The sequence below is a fragment of the Paramormyrops kingsleyae genome, chromosome 25, assembly GCF_048594095.1.
Source record: "Paramormyrops kingsleyae isolate MSU_618 chromosome 25, PKINGS_0.4, whole genome shotgun sequence".
Classification (NCBI taxonomy): domain Eukaryota; kingdom Metazoa; phylum Chordata; class Actinopteri; order Osteoglossiformes; family Mormyridae; genus Paramormyrops; species Paramormyrops kingsleyae.
Window position 1 is genome coordinate 25,133,595 of NC_132821.1, and position 24,650 is coordinate 25,158,244.

General features: G+C 48.7%; 2 protein-coding genes across 2 annotated transcripts; one reads left to right on the plus strand and one right to left on the minus strand.

Moving 5' to 3' along the window:
• Positions 1–705: 705 nt before the first annotated feature.
• gatb (glutamyl-tRNA(Gln) amidotransferase, subunit B) lies at positions 706–12,377 on the minus strand. Its single transcript, XM_023799096.2, has 13 exons — positions 12,194–12,377; positions 11,606–11,759; positions 9,723–9,836; positions 7,040–7,238; positions 6,154–6,276; positions 5,906–6,019; positions 5,211–5,295; positions 4,018–4,062; positions 3,592–3,781; positions 2,815–2,948; positions 2,306–2,384; positions 1,777–1,911; positions 706–1,112 (listed from the first exon to the last, which is right to left on the minus strand). Exons 1-13 carry the CDS (start codon positions 12,346–12,348, stop codon positions 987–989), a joined length of 1,653 nt encoding a protein of 550 aa, XP_023654864.1. The 5' UTR covers positions 12,349–12,377; the 3' UTR covers positions 706–986.
• A 46-nt stretch (positions 12,378–12,423) lies between these two features.
• Positions 12,424–13,822, plus strand: dctpp1 (dCTP pyrophosphatase 1). The gene has a single exon (XM_023799097.2). It carries the CDS (start codon positions 12,617–12,619, stop codon positions 13,088–13,090), a length of 474 nt encoding a protein of 157 aa, XP_023654865.1. The 5' UTR covers positions 12,424–12,616; the 3' UTR covers positions 13,091–13,822.
• Positions 13,823–24,650: the final 10,828 nt, after the last annotated feature.

Genomic DNA, 24,650 nt, shown 5'->3' on the forward strand with positions numbered 1-24,650 from the left:
ACGACGTCTCAAGTATCTCCCGAAGATACGGCGCGAGGACGAAAAACAGAAGGGTGTGCGTGAGGGTCATCCCCGGAGCACGGGACGCGTCTGAGAGGCGCTACACCCGACACCCAACGCTCAAGAGGAAGAGGATCAGGGTTAGAGTGAACCACACCCGAGCCGCCGCTGACCTCGGGGGGAAGGGGGTCGCACTCTTTCCTAAACACACAGTCCATTTGTGAGCAGTCCAGTCTGCTTTGGTCACTGTGGGAAACAAAACGGGGCATCTGTCATCGGTGAACGTCTTCCGTAGTTCTGCTTTCCCGCCACAGGGCAGCGCTCTCCGCCGAGTAACGAGACAGCGGCAGCCCTGCACACGTACGTACGCACTCGCCGGTACGCGCTGCAATGGCTGCCGTCGGAGCTACCTGCATTCCTGAGCCTCTCAAATGTGCGCCAGCGCGGCCTGAAATGGCCAGGCTCTCCCCGTTAGTGACATATCGGTTTGCCGCGGGGCTGAACCGCACCTGGGTTCTTCCCCAGTCACTGCTGATGGAGCGTTAGTGAGCCAGGCCATCACTCCCTAGCTCGTTCTCCTCCATTTACGGGCACCTCGGAGGTGCTGTTACTCACGAACCAATCAGGGCCCGGGGAGCGGCAAGGAGAGCCCTCGACGCTAACCTCAGCGCAGTCACCTCTCAGGGAAGGGAATCCATAAGCGCGTGGAGCTCTCCATTTTTTAATTTCATGTTCTGACACTGGGAGACAAACAGGAAGAGACATGAGCTTCCTGCCTGTGAAAAATAATGCTAGCATTTCTTACAGTGTTCCAGAGAAGAACGAGAGAACAGACCAGCTGGCAGGTTTTAGCAAGTCGAGACTCCACATTTCCAAAAGTCACAAATAAATCGTGCCAGTCTCCGTGATCGGCAGCCACGTTCGAGCTGGAGACCCGGACCTCCTCTGGGAGCAGTACGCTCCGGCCGCGGGGCTTGGCTCCTCCCTCAGGACGTCTTCTCCTCCAGGAGGGTCCTCACCAGCAGGGGGTCGGCACGCCCCTTGGTCTGCTTCATCACCCGGCCCATCAGCTTGTTCAAGACGTTCCTGTTCCCGCCCCTGATAGCCCGTACCTGCAGGGACAAAACAGGACATGGGCTACATGCTCGCGCTGTTTTCTGTGTGTGTGTGTGTGTGTGTGTGTGTGTGTGTGTGTGTGTGCATGCAGTCATGTATATATTACATTGTGGGGACCGAATGTCCTCACAATGTGATAGAGACCTGTTATTTTGATGTGGTAGGGACCATTTTCACAATTCCCACAAGGGCAAACTCAATTTTATAGAAATTCGTGACTGCAACTAAAATAATTAAAAATGCCAAAAGTCTCGAATTTTGTTTGGTTACTTATGGTTAAGGTTAGGGCTGGATAGGGATTAAGGTTGTCATTGTTGGGATTAGGGTTTTGCCCATAGAAATGAATGGATGGTCCCCACAAAGATGTGTGTGTGTGTGTGTGTGTGTGTAGGTGGCACAGAGACCTATGCTGCACCACCGAGTGGCACACAAATAGATCTCAAATTCCTCCGCTGTTACACAACCACGCTCATCCTCTTAAAATAGTACCATTGTTACTACTAAGCAGCAGAGATTCTCCTTCCCCTGAGAGACTCACGCTTCTGAGACAGGCTTTCTGAGAGCGTGCCCCGTCTCCACGCAGAGAGAACTCCCCCAGCTCTGGCGGGGTGTTTGCCCCGAGCCGTGTTTTCAGCCAGACCCCCCCACGACGAGGCTCACCTCCTCCGGGTGCGAGTCGATGACACTCTGGCAGATCCGCTCGATCTCACCATGGTCCCTCATCACGCCCAGATCCTGCTGCTCCACGATCTGCTCCGCGCTCCTCCCTGTCCCCTTCCACAACTCCTGGAACACCTAGACACACAGCTACAGCATTAACTGCGCTGCCCCGTTTCCAAGCTCCTTCCATGATGCAGTTGTCATGGTGCAACTCCTCTTCAGAACAGCAGGGGGCAGTGTGGGAAATTAACTCCCACCGACCCAAGACGACTGCATACCTCCATGGACAAATATAGGCACACATTCGTGACTGATTATTCCTTATTACCAGCTGTAATTTAGCCCCAAAAGCCATAAAATGGATTTCTTAATTTTGATAATATGAGCTCAATTTGCACATCATGATAATGTCTATTACAGGGGTGGTTTTATGACCGCTGAAATTACTCAAAAATTTCATAATATGTAGAAATTGTTTGCTCTTGCTCTGAGCTTGAAGCGACAAACAGCGAAACTGGGTCCAGCTCACCAGCTTGGCGGCCGGCGAGGAGATGCGTCCTGCCTCCAGAAGGTCCAGCAGCTCTGCCAGCGCAAGCGGCGAGATGGGACTGAAAGCCAGAAGGGCCCCCGAGAGATCATTACACAGCCCCGCCACAAGGGGGCGCCCAAAAGGATTTGGACAGCCCGACCAAGAACAACGTTTCCCCAATACACAACAGCACGCAGATAACATAAAACAGCAAAATGACAAAAACACAATCTGCTTCTCGTTTTAGCTTCAGGTCTTGGGAATTTCTGATTCTAACGGCACCCGAAGAGCACTAGCTAGATACCAGTGTTTCACGCTAAATTATACTGGATATAAAAACCGCTAAACCACACGGCTCTGTTGGAAAGGAGTGTAAAAAAGGTATAAACGTATAAAAGTGGAAAAAAGAAGGTGTTCCAGCCATGCCCTGGACGCGAGATCACAAGACGGACGCTGAATACCACCCCGTCGCCCTCAGAACGTCCTCACGCCGGGGTGGGCGGAGCTACCTCTGGGCCGTGCTCAGACAGCGCTGCTTCAACTGGCCCAGCAGGTCCTTCAGCACCCAGCCAATCACCTTCCTCGGCTCTGCTTTGGTCCGCTGGACCACAGACACAAAATAGTCCACCAGGTCGTCCTCATTCTGGGAGGGGGGGCACAGATGTAACGCCAGTGAATATCTGCTCTGGGGAGACACAGGCGACCGAGACAGATCTACACAGAACCTAGAGGGTCCCATTACTGCCCATTAAATTGCACGCTGTTCATGCCTTAATTGCATGTACTTCGTTTAGTACATCACTGCCTCACTACTGATTATCTCACTTCCTCACCATACCACAAAGGCTGTTTGTGCGAAGAGGGATTTTAGGTTTGCCGTTTAATAGTGGCTTATTTGTACACCATGTGGCTAATATGTTTCACTGCCCTCTGCAGGGCTGCGGCAGTAACACTCCACAAGGGAGCATGCAGGCGCGGGGCAACAGCTGAAAGCTGATTGGCCCACAGGAATGCCCCTCCCCCATCATTCATGGATTCAAAACATATCATTGGCTAATTATAAGGCTTGCCCCTCCCTATGAAAATCGGTCAGTCTTATGTTCCCCCAAATTACAAAAAATGTAATAAAAACTACAATCACTCCCATCTACAGGGAAACATGACCCATGTTTTGTTGAAACATTTAAGCTAAGCATAATTACTTAATAAAACTGCCTTGACTGCATTATTAAACACATATATAGCAAACCCCTCCCCAGCTGTCTTGCCCACGTGGCTCCGCTCACCACCAGCGTGAAGCTGTGCTCAGGCAGGATGCCGTAGGTCTTCACCAGCCTCTCCCTGGTCACCCTGGGCAGCTCCGGCAGCTGCTCCTGGATCTGATCGATTAGGATCACCTGCGTGGGGTCTGCATCCATGGGGGCCGTCTGCTGGTCATACAGCAGCAGCGGGGGAAGGTTGGGCTCCGGCATGAACCTTCAGAGACGGGGGCGTGATGCGTAACCGGCCGGGAGTACCGATACTTCTGACAATACTACTGTACCACCAACACGCTCAGAAGGGCATCTCCATGTCCCTCCCACCCACCATGTTCCAACTGATGTCTGTTCATCACTACCCACCTATTTTTCTACCTCTCCATCTCCTGGACTAATGCAATAGTGCCCACCCCCTCCCCCCAGGCTACACAGAACGATTGAAAAAGTGCTCACCTGTAGTCCTGGAGACCTTCTTTGTCCCGCATGGGGATGGTCTGGCTGCAATCAATCAGGATGACAGCAAAATAAACAAACAAGCAAATAAACTCTTGCCACACATAGATGATAGCACCCCCCCCCCCACCATGGATACTGAGATAGCCCCAGGCTGGCAGGAAATGTGGCAGCGAGATGATGGACCCCCCCCAGGTGACACGATGGATTGAGACGCATCAGTGACGGTCTACTCCCCCAGCCCCCCAGGGAACATTCATTCTTAGGTTCAACATGAGAGCAACACACCATTCCTCCCCCCCCTCGGGCTCACACAACCCCCCCAGGGTGAAGCCAGCCAATAATCTCAACACAAAAAGCAGTTACAGGAAAACAACAATGACCTGGCGGCTTATGAAATAATCAATCTCAGAAGGAGAGGAATCACCAGGCAGCACAGGCGATCTGCAGAATTCACCGTTTTATTTATTTAATTGTATTATTACATTCTGACCTTTGGAGCGGAAACGGACCGCTCTCCCATCCCGAAATCCTGCTACTTATACAGCTGCAGGTCCCTTTCGGACGAACGGCCGGCTTTATTCAACACACCAGCGCGTAACGGCGTTTACTTATGGCCCCATTCGGTCCGATTTGCGGCGGACTCAATCGTAACGGCGATAACGGCGAGCGCCATTGGTTCATTCCCCGAATACGAATGTATAGCACAGCGCCGGCGCGCATCATCTACTACGCCGTATTAGAAAGGAAGGCAGTAAAGCAAGACGTGTTTTGGTCCCTGGGAAACATCCGGGGGAGCGTAGAAATCCAATTTTCAACAACAACAAAACACACCGCGGGCAGAGCAGTGAAAAAATGACAGCCGCCGGCGGCTCCTTTCTGACGCGATGATACAGAACCTGTGAAAAAATGTTTGGCTTCCTCCTGATCAGCACTGCAGGACAGAACAAACGGTTAACACCAAACAAACCAGAAGATTCTACCCAGGGAGATGACAGCGACGCACACGCAGGCCCGCTTGGCCCTGGACTCCGCAGAGGCTTTTCCGCTTCCTCTCACAAACTTGAGAGCCTTCTAGCAAACGCCCCCAGCTGATCTCCATGTAATCAGCTCAGACAGCTGGGAAGAGCGCGCGTATGAAACCGGGGGGGACGAGGAAGCGGGACTCCGCAGCATCCCCCCCCCAAGCTCACCCCGACTTGAAATCGAAGGCTCTCGTCTCGTTCACCACGGTCCCGCCGCTCTCCACGACGGCCATCTGTCTCTGGAGCTCGTAGTCTGTGAGGAACATCTCAGATTCAGCGTCGCCGCCAATGGAATCACAGAACAGCTGCCGGGCCAGAACTGCCGACCCGGCCTCCGATTTTAACTGCTACGACACAGAGCTAAACTTTAATCCGTTACCCTCCAGGTGGACGGTGGCCAAAAACAGCAGCTAAAATAACTCAAAGAAGAAGGCGGCAGAAAATTTTTAATTTCATATTGCTCCAAAGTCTACTCAGGCCACATTAAAAAATGAAATAACAGTATCCTAGTAGATAAAAATGTAAATAAACCTCATAACGGCAGAGTAAAAAGTTGGAGTCAGACAGAGACTCAAGCTCTCCTCACGGCATCGGGGTCCTTTCAGGGAACCAAGAGGGCTGTCGGATCCCGCTGGAGTTTCTGCGATTATCTGTGCCTCGCAGTTAAATTTCAGGCGCATTCATTGCGACACACGCACAGGGACAGGGGGAAAAGGCCCTGTGACCCCCCCCCCCCCCACTGAGACGGCATGGCACACCGTTCAGCGCCACTCCTGGGGGATCCCTAGAAGTCGTAACTGGGATTATGCTTCTCACTCAGGCTCCAGTTAGCAGTCGGCCCACAGGCCGTGTCGCACGCTCACCGATGGCTCGGGCCAGGAAGCGGGCACTGTTGATGTTCTTCACCTCGGTCCGCACGCCGAGCGGCTCGCCGGGCCGGTGTACGGAGACATTGGCATCCACCCTCAGCTGGCCCTCTAGGTGCGGAAAGGGGGGGGGTGTGGCAAACACTGGCAACAAATATCCTCTGCGATGCACAATAACCCTTAAAGGCTGGATCTTGTTCGGTGTGTTTTCCGTGCGCTGTGGTGCCCCCTGCTGGCAGACATACCTGACATGTTGCCCTGGCAGGTGCCCAGCGCCTGCAGGATGAGCTGCAGCTCCCGCACGGCTGCTGCAGCCTCCTCGCCGCAGCACATATCAGGCTCCATGACCAGCTCCATCAGACCGATGCCTGCGGGGACGCAGTGTGGCCTTTAGACACACATTCACATACAAACAGCTCACTGCAGGCAGACAGACAGACAGGCAGACAGACAGGCAGACAGACAGACAGACAGACAGACAGGCAAGCCCTCCCTCAATGTTAGACAGACTCAATGTCAGACAGACAGAATGGCAGTAAGACTGAGCTCACAGCTCATTGCAGGCAGGCAGACAGACCAGAAGACAGACAGAAACAGTCAGGCAAGCCCTCAATGTTAGACTCAATGTCAGACAGACAGGAAGACAGACAGAGACAGCTCACAACAGGCTGTCAGTGTCAGACCTCAGACAGACAGACAGACAGACAGACAGACAGACAGACAGCTCAAAGCAGGCTCAAGCTATCAAACCTCAACCAAAGACAGACAGACAGACAGACAGACAGACAGACACCCAAACGCACATAGCCCATATTACAGCCCACACGGCTGACACTGTCGAAACACGTACAGAAAAAAAACATGCAAACACACTTTCCTATCAAGCACCATTCCTTGACTAAATACCTTGACTGCATACTCAACATAGTTTTTTTTTTAAACAATGCTATAGTGCAAAGCACAAACACAGCTCACAGCAGTGCACACACGGTGCCTCAGCACCAGGCCCTCATGAACAGGGCATCAGCTTATCGCTCGGCCCACTCTCACCCCTACGGCGGGATCCAGCACCTCCAGGGCGACATGCTGGCTACCTGAAGGGGGCGGCGTGGGGGGAGCGCCGTGACGCACCTGCCCTGTTGAGGTCTATGAGCGTCTGGCTCCGGTGTCCGTCCCGCAGGCTCTTCCCGCTGTCCTGCTCCAGCTGGATCTGCTTGATCCTCACGCTCCTCTCCAGCACGTGGTTTTGGCTGCCGTCCACCAGCACGCCATAGGAGAGCCGGCCGTCCACCGCGACGGGCAGCCGCTGCTGGGTGATCTGGTAGCCAGCCTGGAGCACAGCGGCCGGGGCGGGGGGGGGTGGGGTGGTGGGTGTCATCAAGAGCTCACCACCCACCTTAGCAATTAATTATAAACCCCCTCCAGTCCCGGCGCTGAAATAACCATGCATTTCCACAGACTCAGCCTCTCTCTGTAATTGCATCATTGAACGCTAATAACACGTTACGCCAACAGCACATTGCTCAAAAGACGTCAAAACACACCAGTCGAGCCGGGGATGGGGGAGCGGGGAGCCCGAGCTACCTACAAGTAGTAATTAACCCACTGCTAAAATATTGATACTTCACGCCAGGCTCGGAATCACACAAGCAGCATAAATATTTCATTCCTTCAGATTTGCGGGAGCCTCTCCATACAGGCAGCACGTCGGACACGTTTCCATGGCAACCGGAGCCAGGCACAACTAAACATCCATCGCAGACACTGGCGCTACGCAGGGACGAAAAGACGAGCACGAAAGTAATACAGCGCTACCATCTGCGTGTCATAGCTGATCAACGATTAAAACACGGATCGCGGCACGAGAAGTGGGATTTCAGCTGTTGGCCGATGGGAATAACTTTATCTTAAAGGTCCTTTAATTAAGATTTCCCAGGCAATTACTTTATGTTTCTTCATGAATCTGTTTTGGTAAATGACCTTCTGTCACACAAAATACAAATGTAACAAATGATCATTACGGCAACAGATCAGAAATACACGTGTCTCACCCGTGCATCCTAGCGGCGCACCGAAATTTTGGCCTGCAGGGTGATATTACCGATAACGATGATCGGCTAACCTCTGACCTCCAAAAAACTGTAGCGAAACTGACGTCAGTGACGTTACTTCCTAGGATCCCATGAATGGGTGCAGCAGCCGCATTATATAATGCAGGCAGTGATACATCAGCAAAGCAGCTCCGACTTGAGAGATTGTAGCGAAGCGCTAAGTGGCGAGTGAGCCGACAAAATCCATCGTCCTCCATTACGGAAAACAGATGATCATCCAACGCAGTCATCGCCATTATTGTAGCAGTTATATCTATAGCTCTGATTCTGCTAACTATTAATATTTATAGTCTAAACATCAAGCAGCAATATCAACCGAGAATGACACTGATGACTGATGCCAGTGTCTAGATTTTTAACAAAGATCAACCCGATACTGATATTTTAACAGATATATATTGCGCGTCTCTAATCATTCCATCCATCCCTTCTTCTACAGGGTCAGCACGAAAAGATCGACACAAACACCACAAATGAAACAAAAGTAGCTCAATCTTTATGGCTTCTTATAACCTCGAGGGTGTTATGTAACTGTGCAACCCCACATCTGATAACAGACCCATGCAATTCCTCCAAGCAGCATCACCTGACATTAAATGCCTGGCCAACTGGGAGGAACAACACCCACGAAAAACTGAAATCCAGAAAAATTGTTGAGGGTTCCTCATAATAAAACTTTGTTCGGTGACCCTGATGAACAGAAGACTAAAAAGTATGACATTTTATACAAGTATTCACATTGTTGTCACTCACTGGCCAGATTCGACATTGACAAATCCTAGTTTCAAACCATGTGAAAACAAAGTTGGACATCCTGAAACCTGCAGAGCAGCCTAGAGAAGTGACGCAACGCCTGGCAACCCGCAAAGACAACAAAAACAACAACGGGGCCAATAATTCCCCAGCACTTTCAGAGCAAACACTCCAATAAAAAGAAGTGCACTCCTGCAATGCTACAATAAACCAGGCAGCCAAATGCCCCTACATAGCCGGGGAAGGAACATAAACCCTCTCATTGGCTAGCAACAGAAGATCCTCATAGGATCCTCAAAGTGTCAATCACGTGGCGGGCGGGCTGTACAAGCATCAACAGTTGCTAGGTAAAGAGATCCGACCGTCAGCATAGTGATGCGGTCAGTTCCATATGAGACAAGGAGTCTTCTTAAGCTTTAACCATCAAAAATACGAAAAAAGAAAAAAAAACTTACACAGCCATAACTGGATAACTAGTTATTAAAAGGTACAGATACATGTGTAAAATATAAGCCCTGCTCAAGAGCCGGTCATAAAAAAAAAAAAAGAAAAAAATCTTGTCCTTAATCCCCTTCCGTTACCTTTCATTCTTTTCTGGCATATCAATTAGCCGTGACATAGCAGCTTATTTTACACAGAGCTCAGATTGCCCCTAAGCTTGGGGGGCAGGATCGTGTACCATCCAACCTTCTGTCACGGTCCTAGTTCCCTGCTTAATATCGCCTCCACTAAACTAGACTTTTAATTGATATAAGGGAACAGGTTTCTCCTTCGTCCCTGTCGACAGCAGAGACGTGGATTATGAGTATCTATCGGTTCAGAGCGATTTGGCGTGCGAGTTCAATTACAGCCCCGCAATTCTACACGAGGATGGATGGAGACGCGGTCTTTCTGAGAAATCGGAGCTTTGAAATAAACCTTAATTTGTAATGTACGTATGTATGACTCACTGGAAGATCGGCATAGAAATAATGCTTGCGGTCAAACAGCGACTTCTTGTTGATGGTGCAGTTGAGGGCGAGGCCCGTCATCACAGCAGCCTCCACACATCTTCTGTTGAGCACCTGTAGGGGTAAGGGATTGTTATTCCAATACTGAAAGATAACAGTGGTCATTCATTGCAACAGCTGAACCCGTCAAGCCACATATCATATATGGCAAAACACAAACTGACCATCATGGGATAATGGAAGATTGGACAGAACAGCCTGTTCCTCATATACAGTTGCGGTTGGAATTTTACATTCACTCATCAGGGGCATGAATGTCATATTAATTCTGGGCTTTTAATGATTTATTTGAACCGGTCTTTTTCCAGGGTGGAATGATTATGCAACATGCATCTTCAATGATTTTTAAAAGCAAGAATTGGGTGCACAAGTCAGAATTTATTTTGGATTTTCTGCAATCCGCACAAGGTCAAAATTATACACACAGGCTCAAATATATACTAACATTCACCTAAATCTTTTAATAAGTAGCGCTGTCTTTTAACCTGACAAGGCCAAATCCTATTAACTTGTCGTTAGTGATCATGATTGACTGCAGCCGGCAGTTTCTCTTTGCCAGCATAAAAAGGATTTGCTTGACAGCACTCATTGGATTGACTAATACTCAGAACAATGGAAAAGTCCAAGGAACTCCATGAAGATCTAAGAAGGAGAATTATGGATTTACACAAGTTGGGAAAGTCTTTTGGAGCCATTTCTAAACAACCGCAGATTCCAAGATCATCCACTCAAACAATTGTACGTAAGTACAAGTTATGTGGTTGTGTCACCACTTTGCCAAGGTCTGGAAGAAAACCCAAACTGTCTCCCTCAGATGGAAGGAAATTGGTTAGGATGTTCAGGAACAACCCAGCAACCACTAAGGCTCAAGCCTGCCATGAACTGGAAACAGCTGGAACAGAGGTGTCACTGTCCACAGTGAAGCGAATTTTACATCGCCTTGGACTGTGAGGGTGCTGACCAAGAGAGAAGCCTCCACTGCAAAATCGACACCTTCAAGCTCGACTGAAATTTGCAGCTGCCCACATGGACAAGCCAAATGCCTTCTGGAGAAAAGATTTACGGTCAGATGAGACAAAGATTGAGCCATTTGGCCACAATCACAAGAGGTATGTTTGGAGGAGTGAAAGTGAGACTTTCAAACTTAAGAACGCTGTACTAACCGTCAAACATGGTGGTGGTACCAGTGGTACTGGTGCACTGCACAAAATGGATGGAATAATGAAGGAGGACGGCTACCTCCAAATTCTTCAACTTCACCTCAAATCAACAGCTAGGTGGTTGAAACTCAGATGTTTACTCTACAACTATTGATAAGTTCTAGCATTCTCACCCCAGTCAGACTGTCCGCACCACTCAATAACAATACAACAGAAAAGAAATACTTTATTTAATCACTGTGGGAAATTCTCTTTTCGCTTCACCCATCTTGCTCTCCATACGGGTGAGAGCAAGCTTGGGGGTCACAGCCCAGGGGCAGCCATCTTGCAGTTCTACTCAGGCCAGGCTTGAACCAGTGACCTTCTGATCACACGCATAGAGGCTTAGCCCTATGAGCCACACACCACCCCCTAATATGTATTACATCAACCCTGCTGTGTCCCCATCAAGTGCGGTAGGTTAACTGCCAGGAAAGGCACTAAATAAAAATAAAGTGAGGTCTATGTGGAAAAAGTACATCAAAGCGTCAGTTCATATGATTGATACAGACACACACAGTGACAGTTTGCACTCTCTCACATAAGTAACGTCTTTGCTTCAGAAGACACACCACAGCCATCATGTCTCTGAAAACATAAGGCAAAAAATGCAGTGCAACTCACTGGTAGTGTTCCGGGCAGTGAAGCATCAAAGAAGGACACCAAGGAGTTGGGCGGAGAGGAGAAGCGGACCTGGGAGCCGGAGAAGAGCTTAGTGCTGGCGTGGATCTGTGCGTGGATCTCAAGACCAACAACACCAACCAGCTCCTGGCTAAGGCTGGGGACACAGAGACAGGGACATCCTTCACCATACCGCTATCGGAGAAGTAATATAGCAGTAACAACACAAGAGCAACTAAAAAAAAGCATTTCATGTCATACTTTATCGTTGATATTGACTACCAGTAATATTGACAACAATATAAGAGCAGAAAACGTATAAAACGGAACCAAGTACAAATAAAACAATACAAATGTTATCTTATGTATAAGTTTTCGAAAAATGTCTAGGGTTAGGTGAGATTGGGTTGCAGGTAACCTCGAAGGCGTTGATTTATTGTTATACTAGCAAATAGCCTGTCAGCAGGTCGGCAGAAGTATTAGTAAAATGCTGACATCACATACATTTAGGAAGAGTGACAGATACCAACTCGGGCATCTATTATTCGTAGGCTCTCCTGCTGCAGGGTGCTTTTGGGGCTAAATACCTACCTTCTCTTCACTTGTGCTTTGGCGTTCCGACAGGCTGACGCTCCCAACCTCCTAGTACATACATGAGAACTGGATATTAAACACTTCGATCGTACCGTCCTTTTAACACTAACATTGCGAACCACAGCGAGCACTCCCACCAAGGAGGCCGCCATTATCGCATTCGCAGTGGATTATGGGAAATGTAGTCCAATAACCTCTTTCCTGATAACTGGTTGAAGCTGAACGTAATACAAGTACCATAAGCCACAGCAGTCAGCGTCAAGGTGCGGATGCAGTATTTTATATCCGGAACTTGCAGGCTGCTTCCTTCGCGAAACCCTGACCGTGGCGGGAATTTGGAAGGTGGACGCGTGTCTTGGAGCTTTTGAGTTTTTATTTTAAAGCGTTTGTGCTCTGTCTAAAGTTGCTTGATCAGCGGAGATGTCTGAGCACGGGGAGATGAACGGCGATTCAAATGGGGAAGCTGCTGGACCATGCAATAGCGGTGCGGCGGGGAACCCGGGAGCGGCACACAGGCGGTTTACTTTCAGCGAGGAGCCGAACATGGAGGACATTCGCAGGCTCCAGGCGGAGTTCACGGACGAGAGAGACTGGAACCAGTTCCATCAGCCCAGGAACCTGCTGCTCGCCCTGATCGGGGAGGTGGGAGAGGTGGCGGAGCTGTTCCAGTGGCGGGGCGAGACGGCGGAGGGGCTGCCGGACTGGAAGGCGGCGGAGCGTGAGCAGTTGGAGCACGAACTGAGTGACGTGCTCATCTACTTGCTGGAGCTGGCCGAGAAGTGCCATGTGGACCTGCCGCAGGCCGTGCTCCGCAAGATGGCCCTGAACCGGCTCAAGTACCCGGTCAGCAAAGCGTACGGGTCGGCCAAGAAGTACACGGAGTTCAAGGACTGAGCAGCGGCCCCGGGGCGTCGTGTCTGGGCCGCATCTGACTTTTACATCAACCTCGTGCGTCCAGCATCATACACTTAAGCTGCTATCCAGCGGATTGTTGTTTTATTTCGGATATTTTGTTTTACTTTTAGCATCACTGGACAACCTGGACGGTTTAAAATCAGTTCCCCCAGTTTTAGGACACTTTTATTTGCGCCAGGTTGGCATAATCGGGGCAGGGATTGTTTGCATATTGCATTTTCAGCAGTTACTTTTTTGAAAACATGGACAATTCTAGATGTAGTTATTTGATTGTATATCAGAAGTGGAAAGTTCGGGTCCAGAAAGTAAGACCCGAAGATTTTGCTTCAACCAACCAGTCACAGACACAGTACTCAACTGGTTAGTTGAAACAAAATCTTGGTCTGGATTTTTACTTTCTGGACCTGAACTACCCACCTCTGCTGTATATAGTTTAGCATGTCCAGTTTCTTGCGCTTGCTATCCCTCCAAACTGCTGTATCATTGACAGGATTTGCCAAAGTGTTCCCCTTACCTACCTGTAAAACATATGCCTCAGTTACAGTGCTGTTGTGGACATTTCAGTAATTTACTAAAGGGAACCTGCATGCTCATATTGGTGAAGTTTTCTGGCAAATCCAATACAGAAGCTTTTACCTGACTCCACAATTTAAAAATTGTATGACTGCTGTTTTGTAATTTGGTTGTGACCATTAAACGCCCTCGATACTAGCTGTGATGCCTCCTTGCATTTCTGTGTATTTTGACAGTAAATCGAGTGTGTAAAGGTCATTTCAGGCACCAGTAAAACAGTGCTGTATGGGGGTTGTGGTGTGATTTTTATTGTTCTTTGGGAACTATTTAAGTTTGCTCCCTCAAGCTGCAAAAATGATTAATTGGAAGGGGAAGAAGACCTGAGGGAAATCAATCCTGTTAATTTGTACGGATGCATTTGAATTCATATTTTGTGAGATAATCAACACCTATTGCAAGCTTGGGCTTTTGGGCTGCCGGAATGGCATTTTCCCTTCTACTCCTGAGAGAGATGTGGCCGATTACGATTTCCTTCGTGCTACAATACTTCAAAATAAATCCTCCCCCCCAGGTGGAGTACTGTCCAGTCACCACCTGGGGTGTGTGTGTCTGTGTGTGTGAGTCATTACGGATGAGGAGTTTTTGATCAGTAGCTCTGCATGCTGGATGGGGTCTGTGCAGAGAGGCATATTGTAAGACAGGGTGATATTATGGGAGAAACAATCTGTTCCAGCCAGAGGAAGATGGCTTTGGGGAGAACCTGTCATTATTTTTTTTTTATAAATGTTTAAGGTATTTCCTCTTTTTTGGGGGTCTTCATTTTGCCAAAATGTGGCAGTGTCTGTGCACATTAAGTCAAGACAGCCTCTGGCCCAATGGGTGTCTGCCAATGAACCGGCTCAAGTATCCAATCAGAGACATGTACAGAACTGCTAGGAGGTATACCACATACCAGCACTTGCCGTTACTGCTAACAGTGGCATATGCTAGTTTTTATGACGAAGTGTCTATGCCAATGGCTTTAAACACTAATTTGGTGAGGCTGTTCCAGTGCAGTAATGTTTAAAATCTACTAAATTTGAACTATACATGCACTTCCAGAAGGCATCTCTCATGTAAATTGAGAGCCCTCGATACTGTGAAGCATACTCCTTGTGTATTACTCGAAAGTCGATCCTGGGTGAAAGCTAGCGATTGGGGAAAAGTTTTGCAACCCCGCAGTGGGTGGGACCATTGCACTCTCACTGTAACCGATTCTATCCTTCACTTGATTGGGTGCCATTGGGTCGAATCAGATGATGACACACAGTAATGGCACACACGGTGAACTTCAAAGTCCCCTTTCCATGGGCGTAGATTTGGGTATGGATGGTAGGGGCGTGTCCCTACCAATATTGGGTGTACTGTGTCTATTTAGTGGGGTGGGGGGTGCAGGGCTGATGTGGATCCCACCGATGCGGAAATCAAACCACCCTTTTACAACACATTATGTAATAACACCGCATTATGTAATAACTTGACAAAATGAACCAATTTTCACCCAATTTTGTAATATCACCCACATTTTGTAATAGCATCCACATTTTGTAATAACCCACCGCATTTTGTAATAGACAGCTTGAAAGCAATACGTAATACATTTCCCTGCATTTCATGACAATTACATATGACAGCAGTTATTACAAAATGTGAGAGTTGCACTTTTTACTGATGAAAATGTAATACTGTGCATTATGTAATGAACAACCAAGATGGATGTCCTCATTGACACTTTGTCAAGTTATTACGTAAAGCGGCATTATTACATAATTCGTTGTAACACCCTTGCTCATGTCTGCCATCGCTCTTGAAAATAGCCCTTTAATAAGCAATAATAGACCTTCAAAATGACACGCTACGAGGGAAGTTCATTCAGCGGGACGTGCTGGATGAGACGGGCTGTGCCAGCTCGCTTTTACAGCGCCAGATGTGACGTTGACGGGTTAAACCATTCTTACAGACAGGCTGAGTCCTTTCCTCCGTCATGTCAGAGACGAGAAATCTTAATTAGCCATTGAAAGGCACGACTGTACGCCAAGAGAGCGCATTTATATTGAACTCCAGCTTGCGTTTCCGTCTGTGAAATTAACATCTCGTAATCACCGCATTCAGGGAGTGATGCTCAGGGTAAGTCATGCAGGTTCGCCTAATTAATTGAATTACACGTCTGTATATTTGTTCTTCCAGGGCCACAAAGTAAAATCCTATATATTTTTTTTCTTCCTAATCGGATCATGTCGGGAGGGTAAATGCGTCAGCTTTGGCTGGGCAAGTCGGTTTGATGGGGCACGGGAAAGTTTAAGACCATTTGCATTCAGCGCGCCAATTGCAGCGTTTGCGTTAGCGGCTAATATATGTATTTATTTTGTTACGCTTGACTCTGGCTTTGGGGGGATTCGATTGTCCTAACTATACAAATGGCTGGGATCCCAGGAAGTGAGAGAGGTGGAATCAGTCTGTCACGGTTGTGTGTGTGTGTGTGTGTGAGTGTGTGAGGGGGGGGGGCATCACCGCCAAATGACAGGAGGTATCCTGCCAATGGAGTCAGTTTTGTTTTTCTGTCTGTCTTTCCAGGCAGCACCTGATGCCTCATTTCTAAGTACAGGTCCATGATGTGACTGCTCAGGGCTACAAGTTAGGCGGACAGTTCCATTTGGGGGAAGGGGGGGGGGGGGGAGTCAAATTCACTGTCCCTCCAGCAGGTCCAGAAGCGTGAGGGAATCTGCAAACATGGTTTTGTCCAGCGCCGCATGAGACCTGCTAAATTAGCATACCTCCCCCAGAACATGACATGCATCGAGTCACAGAAAACACGAGGTCCCTCTGCGAGCGACCTGGGCAACCGGCACACATGGACTGTCTGAATTAAGTAGGCCCAAAAGGCTCAGACTGCCCCCCCCTCCCGGCCCCACTCCTACAAGATAACATATCCGAACTGGAAGGTGGTCGGAGCTGAATCTCTCCACAGGGATGTGCGGGAACAGAAATTTCCCGAGCCAAGATGTTCTCACAGCGATAGTCGCCGCCACTCATCCAGTAAGCTCTAGACAAAGATTTCCTTTCGTCCATCGCCTGGATGATCTGAATGCTGATGGGGAGCCGGCTTCAGTCTTGCTAACTCAGACCTCGGTGTGTTGCCGGCCGTGAAGCCCAAGCCCCCAAACCCTGAAAGGGGACATGAAAGCGACTAACAAGGGCCTTTCGTGTACTGGATGTCAATGGAAAGAATAACGCATAACAACTCAGTTACTACTGAAGCACAAATCGTGAACAAATATAATTGCTACTTGAGATAAGACGCGTCACGATTCATCACGAGATCAGTATTTAACGTGCTATACATAGCTTGTTCCTTCAGTAGTTCATTATGATTTACAGAATTAACGCATATAGTTGAGATAAACTGCTTGGGATAAAACATGCATCATGATTCATTGATGAATTAACATGAGATCATGTAACTAAGACTTGGTTTGTGGTTAATTTGTACATAAGTAATAGTATATTACTATATTTTTTGTGCTCCGTTACGAATGAGTTCATAAGATGTGAAGATGGGGGGGGGGGTTGCATCAAGAAACAAGATAATGGTATGGTACACTCCAGGGGGGGTGGAAGCATGTTTGGGGAAGATGCCACAATGTTTATCTTTACTTTGTTAGGGTACTTTTAAAATATGTAATTAATAATAATTAATAATATTGCAATATGTTTTACATTGAGTTTGGATTTATACGAAAAGAACAATTAAGAGAGAGAATGGGTGTGTGGGGGGGGGCATTGTATTTGTTGGGAATATTGCAGTGTAATGTGCTGCAGAGAGTTGCTTTCATATGTATGATGAAAAATAAATAAAAACATTGCAAAAAAAACAGGGCCTTGCGTTGAAAAAGCAACATTAATGCATTCAACATAATCCTTGCACTGTAATTGTGATAAAAAAATGATTGCAGTCGTGCAGAAAATCAATCGAGGAACTGAGCTCAGAATGACGGAACCGGCCAAATAGGGCTAATTTTAAGCTTCCCAGTTTTTGTTTTTAAAATGGCTTTTTGATTTAAATCGATTAAAAACACTTGTGAACAAACTAGGGAACTCCCATACGACACATCGGATATAAAACTCAAAACCCACAGGGAGCTGATGAGATCTAATTACACTTTTCGCTGCGCAACTGCTGCTGTTAATTAGCTGTTTTTTTTTTCTTTTGTTTTAGAACAGTTTTCACTGGCTTTCCGTGATGAAACAGAATGCACATCCCCACCTAATGCGCTTAATTACAGGCTTTAATTGCTTTAATTAAACTGTCCTCTTTAAAGAGGCTCAAGCGAGACATCTGACAGGAGGGTCAGGAATGCGACTGTGGGTGAGCTGGCTTCTCTGGCTGGCACCTCAAAGCACACGGCACATCGGGGGTCTTTGATTGAGCTGCAGGTGAGTGTCTTGGCGTGCAGAGATATTCCAGGGCTCCAAAATGGAGCAGTTCCAAACTGAGCATGCATTTCAGGCCCATTCGGGAAGTAAATGTTTCGTTACAGTTACTATGAATGGGGTAGGGAGTTGTAATTAAATAGTTCAGTTGAATTGAAATAATTTAATTGAAATTAATTACGTCCAACTACTCATGCCATGTTCTTTTTCACCTAAATTATACTGCAAAGCTAGTGACACTTTGTTGGGCTTTTTAAAACACAGCATTAATGGTCACAGAATCTGCAGACAGGCAGGGGTGCCATAAGGTGACGGTGGTGGTGGGGTGGGGTGGGGTGGGGGGCAGTTAGGATGATTCCAAGGGTGCCTGAGTGATGTAATATAATTGGTCTGACTTGGGGGCCCAATATGATATGCTTTCATGGGGCTCAAAATCTCTAGCGGCACCCCTGCGGATAGGTAAGCCCCATATGACTGCCCCCCCCCAAAATCATCCAAAGATCAGGAAAGCTTCTCTGTACCTTTGCGGTCCTCCTCTGTGAGTGGATGGCCCTCCTGTCTGGGGTTACGGTATAAAGGCAGGATCGACCAATAGAAGGCCTGCAGTCCTGAGTAATTTATAGCTAATTGGCCGTGGCTGAATAATTTCCAGCCCAATAAGCACACAGCGTTTTAAAGGGGAAGCCCATGGAGAATTAGCAGCCCCCCCCAGGATAGGCTAAGCACTCGCCGAACGGCAACCACACAGCCATCCAGAACAGCCGCACCGCAGAAGTCCATATGGCACGGATGAGCAGAGGTGCCATACTGGGGTTTGGGCGGTAGGGGGCGCACCTGAGCAGATCCAGCTAAGCGCGAACCAGTGTGGATTCCTGTATCAGAAGGCTGCAGCAGTGACCTCCAGCTTGCGAGGGGCTGACCAGCTCTTGTCACATGGTTTGACTGAATCAGCAGGGGCTTCCATGAACAGCTGGTCGCCCGCCTGCTCTTCGCTCTCAGGCCGGCCGCCCGCAGGACACATGCCAAAGTTAGCTTTGGAGAGTTAGTCACCGACGCTCCCGCAGGTCAAAATACGGCACAGGTCGGACGGCGGTCTTCAGAAGTACAGCTGTTTGCGCTCGTAATCTTTTTGACACCACTCCGGAGTGCTCGAACCCGCTAACCGGTGCCTTTTAAGAGCCAGCGCCTTTCCTATCCTCGGAAAGCGTTCGCGGTGATCGGGGCTCCAAAGAGATCAGCCATTGGCTGATGACCATCATCGAAACGTTAATGGAGGTTAGCCAAAGATACGATTCACGCGAGAAGAGAGTCTCCAATTGATATCTCCGCTGTCAGACATCTTCCCTTCACGTAATCAAGATGACCGACTGGTGGAATCACTTCAAACAGTACAATGTGCTACAGTGGCATAAGTGACATTCAGAATCCTGCATTTCATCGCAATACAGCGAACAGCCATCGGTTTAAAGGTCACAGCCAAGTGGTCTGTGTCTGTGAGTCACTTTGAGAATGACTACTTGAAGATTTATTGTATTTTTTTTTTTTAAATCTAGCGGAGTCTTGGATAAAACAACGTCATCGCTGCGGCGGAAAGAGCCTCTCTGAACCGACGCGGGACGATGCGGGATGGTTTGAGGGCAGGAATCTCCCCTGGAATGAAAATCGTTGTTATGTAAATGACAACGGGAGGGCGTTCTTTGGAAGTTGTAGGTCTTTCATGTTCTATGAATTGTCTCACCCCCTCCAACTTTCCCACTGGATCTCTCTGTCTCCATTATGTTAATGATGTAGGATGAATAAAACTCATATACCTCCACACACACACACACACACATATATATATATATATATGTAAAAACAGCACGTTTGAGAATCTAGTGCTGTTCAGGTCTGGGGGTGGCCGTGCCTGGGGGGTGGCTGGGGGGGGGCCGTGGCACTCAGTTTGCTGGTATTTAATGATTCATTCTCCAGGAAGAAGGATGCACATTAACATCTCTGTTGAATGGCTACATTAGCGATCTTGTATTCAGGGGTGTTGTTGCTATGTAGGACCGTTGCTATGGAGGCGGCTAATGCGGCACAGAACGCCATTGGTAAATAAGCGCAGGCGCTCCGCTGAGATATCGCCACAGGGGGGAGCCCTATCTTTCCTTTTTTTTTTTTTTTAAAAGGTGAGTGAAAAGAGGCCATTCTGAAGGAGCAGCTGATAATGTAACTTCAAGAAAAGTTTGCAGGGTGGAGAGTCTTGTTGTGGGGGTGTCGGGGGTGAGCTGAGGATCGCCGGTTATTGGGCTGTGCGTGTTCAATCGATGCAATGTTGGGCCGGGCCGATTCACACCCCAGACTCACCCCATTCTGCCTGCTAAAGCAGCAACTTCACTCATTATTGCTCCAATAAGCAGAAATGTAATTACCCCCCCCCCGAATGAAAAACAAATGATAAAAGAAATCGTCTGAGCAGATAATCCAAAGATTAAGGTATGAAGGTGCCTGAAAATGCTCCTCTGCCACAAAAAGTTTCCAAGCTTCTGTCTGCCGATAAACTTTTAAGGTTGGAGTGAAATACAAGGAAAGTGTTTTATCTGTCTGCTCTCAACAGGCCTTGCAAATTAAAATTACTGAGAGCGCTAGTGTTTGAGTTCAAGTTTGGGAATTAATGGGTTCGCTCTGGTCGATACGCCCCCCCCCCCTCCCCCCGCCCCCCTCTCTTCTCCCAGGTCTGTGCCGAATGGATTTTCAGGGCTGGGATACTCATCCCGGTTTGGCATCACTGACGGTTCACCAGCCTCACCCCCCCAACGTCCCAGAGAGATAGCATTAGTGCAGAGCTTCAGCCTTCAGGACCTTTGGTAAAGCCATAAATAAAGAATGCCAATGGAAACAACGCTGACAATAGGGGGTGTTGGCGTCGGGGAAGACATGCTGCTGTTCAGCACATTTCGCTGAGGGTGGGGACCACGGCCTGTTTGGTTTTCACGCCGCCACATTTTTTCACCCAGAGACGAAATATCATTCCTGCAAACGTAACATAAACAAGGACCGGAAAGAACACAGTTATCGGCGGACTGGGAACTGGGTACAAGACCGCTGTTAAATTCAATTCAGTTCCAATTTATTTTTATATAGCGCCTTTCAGAAAACAGTTGCCCCGATGCACTTGAATGTGCCGCTATGTTGCTGCATTATTTATGGAACGCGATGCATGATACAGGGAAAAGGGACGGAAAGGATGACAGAAGACATTGGAGGAGAGAAAAAGGGCGAAAGGAGGGTAAACATTAATGCATTTGGAATGCGTTTAAAAGCAGACGTGGGCCTGGCTGGAGGGGAAGTCAAGCTGTTCGGACTCCCGGCGTAGCGGTAATAGTAGGTGCTGTGCAGTGCGGTTGAGCATCACCGCGTCGAGGGCGCTCCTTTGCTGTTCAGTATAAACGCAGGGGTGTCAAAGGCCTTGATTGGGGGGGGCCTTTAGAAGCCACCAGATTCTGTGGGGGGCCCGCTGTGGCCGTAACCCCGAGCGCGATGCTGGCGGGCATGAGATCAAAGCCTGGGAGATTGCTCTCATTCAGCCAGCGGGCCCAGGTCACACGTTCGTGGCTAATATGCTGGGAGAAGGTAGTGCCAGTTTAAGGAGTGAAGCCCATTGTGTCGTGCAGGATTTTCTGCTGTCGAGGATGGCCGCTAGGTCAGTCGTGTGACAGCAGATCGCGGCGGAGGGCTCGTCCGGTCATCCCCCTTTACGCTGGAAGAGAATGTAGCATAATATCGATAGCGGTCCTGCGCTGTCGCGGTTCCCTCGCCAATCTGCTCCGAAAGAAACCTCCGCCGTCACGCTGCCCCTCTGGCTCGCAGCCCGGCCTGGCCAGCGGCCCCGGATTCACGGCGAGGGCACGTGCTAATCCGCCCCGCCCCCGCCAGGCTCCCCAACACGGGAGCCATGCGACTCCCCGGCAAGCAGCCTGCCAGGAAGTAACCGGGCCAACGAGCAAGAAAGCTTAAAAAACGCCTTCAGGAAAACTGGCTTCATACATAGACGCTTGTTAAATCACTTGTTTTAATTACTTACTATAATAACCTAAGGCTATACACTGGGCCTGTAAGCCCCAGTGCCAGATGATGCGCCCACGCAGGACTGCGGTTAACGTCAGGGTCCATTTAGCTGCAGTAATATCTGCGCATGGCACCAGGATATGGCGTGTCAGCGCAGCAAAGAGGATAACATACAGTTATGTGTTACAGATTCGGTTATGTGTCACGGTCAGAGGATTATGGGAAGTTATATGGAAGTTCATGTCTGAACTGTTGCAGTGCATCTGTTTAAGCATCTTTCTGTTTTTTTTTTTTGTATGGTTATTATCTGGGGTGTAAAGGCAAGATCACAGGGGCTCTGGGCCAAGCTGAAAGCTGATTGGCCCCCGTAGTGCCCCATCTCCTGTCAATCACTGATTTCAGAACGTTTCATTGGCTAATAGTTCCACTGTATGAACTATGACCCCTCTTAAAATCTTAGAATTGCCCCGGGTTATTACTATAAATGAGCTGCATTCGGACACCGATACCCTTGTTGTCCCATCTAACCTATAGGAACAGAACATGAGAAATAACGCAGATCATGTTATGGCGGGCCTTCCGCTCTCACATGCACACAGAGGAGACGAAGCAGTTATTAAATCAGACGGAATTACAGCGGAAAGCTGGCGAAACACGCCTGCTCACCTGGCCCCATTTTCGGCGGCGTCGTGAAGACGCGGCAAACGCGCTTTCATTTCACGCTCGCTTTGCACCCGCATTCGGCGTCTCAATGCGCGGCTCGCCGCCGCGTCCGCAGCCGTGGGCCTGATTTAATCCATTTCCCATCTATGGAAGCCTCCTGCCTCATTAGTCATTTCGTGTTTCCGAATAACGAATTTGTGACGAATGTCTTTCATTTTCACCATTCGGAGTTCTGCCGCCTCACTTCAGTTCCACCTGCTCTCTGTTTGGGTTGTTTCCACAGCGACAGGGAGGTCCTCCCCCTCCCCGTCCGGCCCTCACCCCCCCCCCCCCCCCTCACCTTTGTCCTAGCGGCGAAAAGCCCCAGCAACAACCTCGTTCATCGACCTCAAGAATAGACAAATTCTGATACATGACGAAACGGATCATCTTGTTGCTGCGCTGGGCGGCCCACTCCGGAAAATACTTCCGCACCGACCAGACCGTGGCTCTACAGACCTGCCTGTGAAAGGGGCGTCGCTTCTACAGACGGGTGACAAGCGAGGGCACCAGCTATCGCAATGGGCACCTGCAGCAGGGGGCCACCAAATTCTTATTTGCCACTGTCAAGGGGCTACCCAGACCTCCTTCAAGCCCCTTTCCAGCAAGTGCGGGGAATGCCGGCAACCATTCAGTGGTGGCCACGGCGACGCCTGTTCTCACAGCCCCCCCCCCCCCAAAAGTAAAGAGAAGAGCTGGCCCCCACCCTCACGGGGCCCTGTGTTCACCTCACACAGTCTGATCCCAGTGGCGTCATGGATACCAAGATTTGGAGAGACTCCACCGATTAAAAGAGAACAAAAACCCAGACCCTGAATAGGCCGTGAACGTGAAGACCTCTGCTTTTATATGCAACTTCGCCTGGGTTTCCAGCAAGAATAAATTTGGTTGCCGATCACACCAGACGCACCGCGATTCTGCTCCGTACATTAACCGCACTTACGATTTATCAGCGAACGGCAGCAATTAGTCACGAGTCACCACGGAAGACAAAGGAAGCCTAAATTATTCATTCCTTCATTCTGACAGCAAAGTTTGTGGCTCCCTTTTAAAATGTACTTTTAAACATCCCCTTTCCGTTGAATATTTATGATCACAGATGATTAACAGACTCGGGTCTCTCTGTGTCTTTCGCTCAATCAAAGGAGGAGAACGAGCAAACGGGATATCTTTTTGCTGTCAGACGTTAGCCGTCGCCATGGTGAAACATCTGCCACACCGTCTGAGGGCTGTCACCCATTGGTGGATAGCGGCATTCTCCCACTCCCTTTAGCCACTGTCTTACTGACCAATCAGTGGGGGGCACTTCTCAGTAGTATGGATTCAAGCCCAGCAACGGAACAGCGTCCGTTCAAGATGTCATTACATGTCTAGGTGGCACTGTGGCTTCACACTCGCAGGGTTGCGGGTTCGACCACCACCCATGTTTCTGTGTATGATGGTTCTGTGCCCTCTGGATTGGCTGGGTCCCCCCAAAGACCTGCGACTTGGACTATTTCTTCTCTCCTACAGCAAAAGGATGATGTATTTTCATGGTTTGTACGAATTTTTAAACATTTGCTATTATTGTTAACTGCAACGGTGATGGTGTGGTGTATTTGGGTAGGAACCCGTGCAACTGAGGGACATTTCGTAATAACGAGGAGGAAAGTGAAGATGTAACGAGGAAGCCTCCATTTACATTTGAGGTGTGATTTTAGCTCGTTTTAGCAATTCGCTAAATCTGCTGTATCACACACACTACTGTCACTATGGCACAGTTGGCCCCTAGTGGCCATAACAGAAAACATACGACTAACTTACA